Source organism: Euphorbia lathyris, chromosome 9 (assembly GCF_963576675.1).
Source record: "Euphorbia lathyris chromosome 9, ddEupLath1.1, whole genome shotgun sequence".
Lineage (NCBI taxonomy): Eukaryota > Viridiplantae > Streptophyta > Magnoliopsida > Malpighiales > Euphorbiaceae > Euphorbia > Euphorbia lathyris.
Window position 1 is genome coordinate 18,639,554 of NC_088918.1, and position 5,352 is coordinate 18,644,905.

Below are 5,352 nucleotides of genomic sequence, written 5' to 3' on the forward strand. Positions count from 1 at the left end.
CTCCTTCCGAACATCAATTTGACGTTGGGTTGATATAAATCTTCAAAATTGCAAAATAATCTCCCATCATTTTTTTAATCAGAGATGGTCTAAATCTTACTTATAATATATATATTGTTACTAGTAATATAGTATTAGTAATACAATGAATAGCATATAGTATAAAGATTGATCTTCCCCATCCCTAGAAATTCGACAACGAGATTCGTGCAATTTAATCTCAGAAAAATAATTAATATTTCTGATTATTATGCTTAAACTTCACGATTTTCCAGCTCTAAAGCTCCCCAATATACAGATCTGTTTTAATTTAAGCTCAACTTGCAATTTCTTTTCAACCCCAAAGAAAAGCTTTATCAGAGAAGAGAAGCTCTGTCTATGGCGGCTAAGAAGAAAGATACGACTCCGTTTTCACTCTCTTTCTAGCTACTTTTTCTGGGTATGTTTTTTACTTTTGTTTTGATCTTTGCTTTTTATTAGATTTTTTTTTTCTGAGATTATTTGCTCTGTTTGGTTACTGAGAAAATGGAAAGGAAAATAAATGAAGGTTAACTTAAATCCTTGTATTACTTCTTGTTTTGATATTTTCTTGCAAATTTCAAGCATTTTATAGCAAGTTATAAATAAATAGTTGAAAATAAAGGATTTAAATGTAGACTTGTACATGGTTCGGGCTAGACAGGCCGTTTTTTTATATAAAAATGCTAAGCCCAAATCCGTCCAGTTAGTGCTAGAGCCATGATTTTATATTTGAGGGATTAAATTTAATCTTGCGGGTAGTATGAGCGAACTTTTTCAATATCCAACCCGTTAGGGCTAGACACATATTTTTTTAGTCTCAATCTCCTAAAAAATTTTCGTTTCAGATGAATTTCTTATGTTTATAAAGTAAATTTATTTCAAAAATTAAGTTTTTTTTGAGTTTTAGAAGTAAAAAAATTGATTTAGGAAAAAAATTTAATTCAAAAGGGTAAGAAGATAACGTCAAAATAATAAGGTTTAAGAAAAAGAGTTTTACGGAGTTTGAACATTTGATGTATTGCATTAAAAAAAATATGTCTTAAACGATTCATTCAGCTATCTTAATATATTGTAATAACATTACAAATACATCAATATGAATTAAATTAAGGTGGCTGCAACTACAAAAACCATACTACTCAAGGGTGAAGCCGGCGGCTGGGGGGAGCCGGAGCCCTCCGAGTCCGTTATTAATTTAGGTGGGTTGTGACCAAGCTGGTTTGGACTTAAAAATCAAATCTCAAACGCAACCTATATAAGCTCGTCTAAAAAAAGTATACATAATTTTTAATTATAAGAAATAAAATTTATATTTAAAAATAAATATTTAATTATAAATATATAAATTTCTTAACTAATATTAATAAGGCGCGGCCTGTCTTTACCATTTCTATGAATCCTAAGTCCATCCAAAAACATAGACGGGTTTTAGCGGGCCTAGATCGAACTAGGCCTAAAATTAATTTTTATTGTCCAAAGGATATGGGTCTGGGCGGGACGGACGGATATCCGGACCCGTAGACAGGTCTATTAACATGTAACTGATTAAATCAAATTGAGGAAAATTTTGTTTTAGCTTTGGTAAAATACATGAATGGATCCTGAATTTTGATGCTATTAATATTATAGTCTCTAAATTTTATTCTTATTTTGACTTTAACATTAAATTCCAAATTAGAAAAAAGTCAGTTTAGAAATAAGGGTCAAATACATGAATATCATAATTAACTACAAAATTACAATTAAGTTATATCATCAAATTTAATTTTGAATATGTCATTATTCTTTATATATTATGATTTTATACCATTGTTTAAAAATTATAGACTCCAATTCATAAATCAGAAACTTATAAAATATATTCTAAACTTCTAATTTATAAATTCTAATCCTTAAAATGTATTAAAAATACCGATTTTACTAGGTTGATATAATCTAAAATTGTGACTTGATATAGTTGTAAATAGTTTTTAAAAGGTGAATTTGTGTGTAATTTTCCCTAGAAATAATTAACGAAATGAAATGATGATCTAAATAAGCCTAGCTACATTTTTTTTAAGGGTAAATTACACAATAATCATACTGAAAAACAATAATCATTTGAAATAGATCATATTTGTAATTTTTATTTTGAAAATGTCAGAGAAAAACAGTTTTTGTTTTTAAATTTAAACCTGGATAACCTTCTTCAAATTAACTAATTATTGATAACTTCCTAATTGACAAAATTAGAAATAAGATTTGTCATAACTATAAATTATTTATGAGATATGTTTTTCCATGTAATTTCCTCTTTTTTTAATTACAAGCCCAACTACATTATTTACTCTTTTTTCTTTAATTCCTATCATTATAAATTATAAATTATGGTTAAATACTTAATTTTAAATCCATCATTGCATTAATTTTTCAATTGATTTTTCTTTGATTTATCATGAAATGAAGTTTAGGACCATAATATTATATAATTCAGGGCATGAATATATTTCATCATTTTTAACTGTATTTATTTTCTTCATTTTCTAAGCCGTTAAAATATATTCATGACTCCTTAATGTAAAGTAGTAAAAATTCCTTAACCGTAACACTAAAATCCAAATCAATAAAAATTCATAAAAATAATGACTTTGACAAATTTAACTATATCGTCGACTCTTCTTTTATTCATATCACCATAAATTATGTTTTAGAAAAAAAATTATATCACAGTAATTATAGTCAAACATCTATTTTACTCCCATGATTTCCTTAATTTTTTTTAATGTTAAATGGTTATATAACCTTTAAATTTTTTTATATCAAGAAATGAATTTCAGAGGTAAGGATATAAACGGGGTGGGAAATCCCGTTTCCATCGGGCATCTTCTCGAGGGACGAAGAATCTCCAATTAGAATCTCCTTGAGGTGGGATGGGGATAGCTTTCTCCCCCACAAGCAGGGATAGAGATAGGTATCCCCACTCCGTGGGGTTCTCCGTACCCGTCACGGGGGTTCCCTGATTAATTTCCAATTTAACGTTTATTTTTTATTTTTTTTTAAATATAAAATTCGTGATTTTTTTAGACTTATTAGATTATGTCAATTTTATTCTTTCTTTTCGTCACTTAACTTAGATTTAATCTTATTATTTATTGTTATACTATGTCAAATGCTAAGAAGATTGAGAAAAAAATAGAAAAAAAAAGTTATAATATATTTAAAAAACAGAATGAACTGAAGATCCCCGCAGGAATAAGGACAAAATTTTGCCGGTTTAGATTTTGAGGACGGGGACGGAGAATCTCCAATAGGTCGGGGAGCGGAGAATGAAATATCCGCCCCGCCCCAAAATCTAAACGGGCAAAATTTTGTTCGATAGGTCGGGGAGCGGGGAATGAAATATCCGTCCCATCCCGTACCTAGCCATAATATTAGTAGCGTTATAATTTGTTTATTTCGTAGCATACTTTGCGTCGTCGTGATTTTTGAAATTGATTTCTAATGTTTAAACTTCTAATTTTGATTAGGTTGAAACCCTAGAAGATCAAAATGAGGAGATTATGCATTCCAAAATGCAGATTAGTAAAAATATTAGGTGTTCTTCAAATCATATTAGGAGGTCTTGTAATTCTTATAAGTTTAGCAAGCCTTTACAAGTTCTACAAGGCTGGATTTTTCCTACACCATGAAGAAATCTGTCACCAATTTTATGACCAAAACAATGCCTACCAACTGTTCGACGTAAATTCCCTGACGACCCGGATCGCCCAAGTCCTCGATCAGATGGAGAAATTGCAGGAAAAACTAGAACACAATGTCCAAGAACTCGAGAAACACAGCCCAAATTTAGATAAGAGCAACATTTCAAGATTAGAATACAAAAATTACTTAGAAAATCAAGTAATTCGGCCTCTCGATGCGGCAACGCTTTCGCTCCGCCAGATTCGGTTGCCGAAGATCGCGAATTCGAGCATCCAAGAGGTGCCTTTGATTAACACATTCATCATAGAAGAAGTTCGGAAGTACTTAACCCCGAAAGAGAATAGAGTCGGGAAGACGAACATCTATGGCACCGGAAAGGTACATAGTACGATAGGTCACGCTTGTGTTTTGATGAGGAAAGAGCTTGAACAATACATGGAGTATGACATTGGATCTTATTGTGATGATAATTGGCATTTGGCTCAGAAACTTATGATAGGCGGATGCGATCCGTTGCCTCGAAGACGTTGCTTAACCAGGGCTTCCAAGACGTATCAGAAGCCCTACCCGATTAATGAGTCGTTGTGGAAGTTGCCTGATGATAGGAACGTGAGATGGAGTAATTATCAGTGCAGGAATTTCGAGTGCTTATCGAGTAAAAACCCGAAACGCGGGTACTCAAAATGCACGGGCTGTTTCGAGATGGAGAAGGAAAAACGGAGATGGGTTAATAATAGTAATAGTAGTAGTAATAGTAGTAGTGATAGTTCCGTTCTTCCTGTTGATTTTATGATCAATGATGTTCTAGCAATCAAGCCGGGGGAGATTAGGATCGGCTTAGATTTCGGTGTGGGGACGGGGAGTTTTGCCGCGAGAATGAGGGAAAGGAATGTTACTATTGTTTCAACCGCGCTAAACCTCGGAGCGCCGTTTAATGAGATGATTGCGCTGAGGGGTCTAGTTCCTTTATACATGACATTGAATCAACGGCTACCGTTCTTCGATAACACGTTGGATTTGATTCACACGACGGGGTTTATGGACGGGTGGATTGATCTGCTACTGATGGATTTCATTTTGTTCGACTGGGATCGGGTACTTCGTCCGGGCGGATTGTTATGGATCGATCGATTCTTTTGTAGTAAGAAGGATTTGGATGATTACTTGTATATGTTTCTTCAGTTTAGGTATAAGAAACATAAGTGGGTTTTGTCTCCGAAGTCAAAAGATGAAGTCTTTCTTTCTGCATTGTTGGAGAAACCTCCAAGAGCTATCTGATATACTAAGTTATTTTGGACGGGTCGTGTTAAACAGATTGTCTTTATAAATCGTGTTGTTGTATTAGAATTGACAGTCGTAAGTTAGTTTATTATCTTATGTTGTTAATATGTATTCTTGGAATCAATTTGTTGTTCTAATAACACTGAAATAAAAAGAGAATTTCATTTCAATGTAACAATTTTTGGTGTTTCGTGTGACATTTATAAGCATTGTCAAGATTATATATATATTGCTATCTTGTGACAATTTTAAGTAGTTGAATTAAGTATATAATAGATATATCTTTTTTTTTTTATCATCTGACTATCATGTCATATATAGAAGTCAATCATTTTTAACGAGACTATTATGTCACTATTCCGTGATTTT

The 5,352-nt window shown here is 32.1% G+C and overlaps 1 protein-coding gene across 1 annotated transcript; it reads left to right on the plus strand.

Annotated features, from left to right (window-relative positions):
• The first annotated feature begins 3,549 nt into the window (after nt 1–3,549).
• Nucleotides 3,550–4,980, plus strand: LOC136205646 (probable methyltransferase At1g29790). Its single transcript, XM_065996329.1, has one exon. It carries the CDS (start codon nt 3,550–3,552, stop codon nt 4,978–4,980), a length of 1,431 nt encoding a protein of 476 aa, XP_065852401.1.
• The last annotated feature ends 372 nt before the right edge of the window (nt 4,981–5,352 follow it).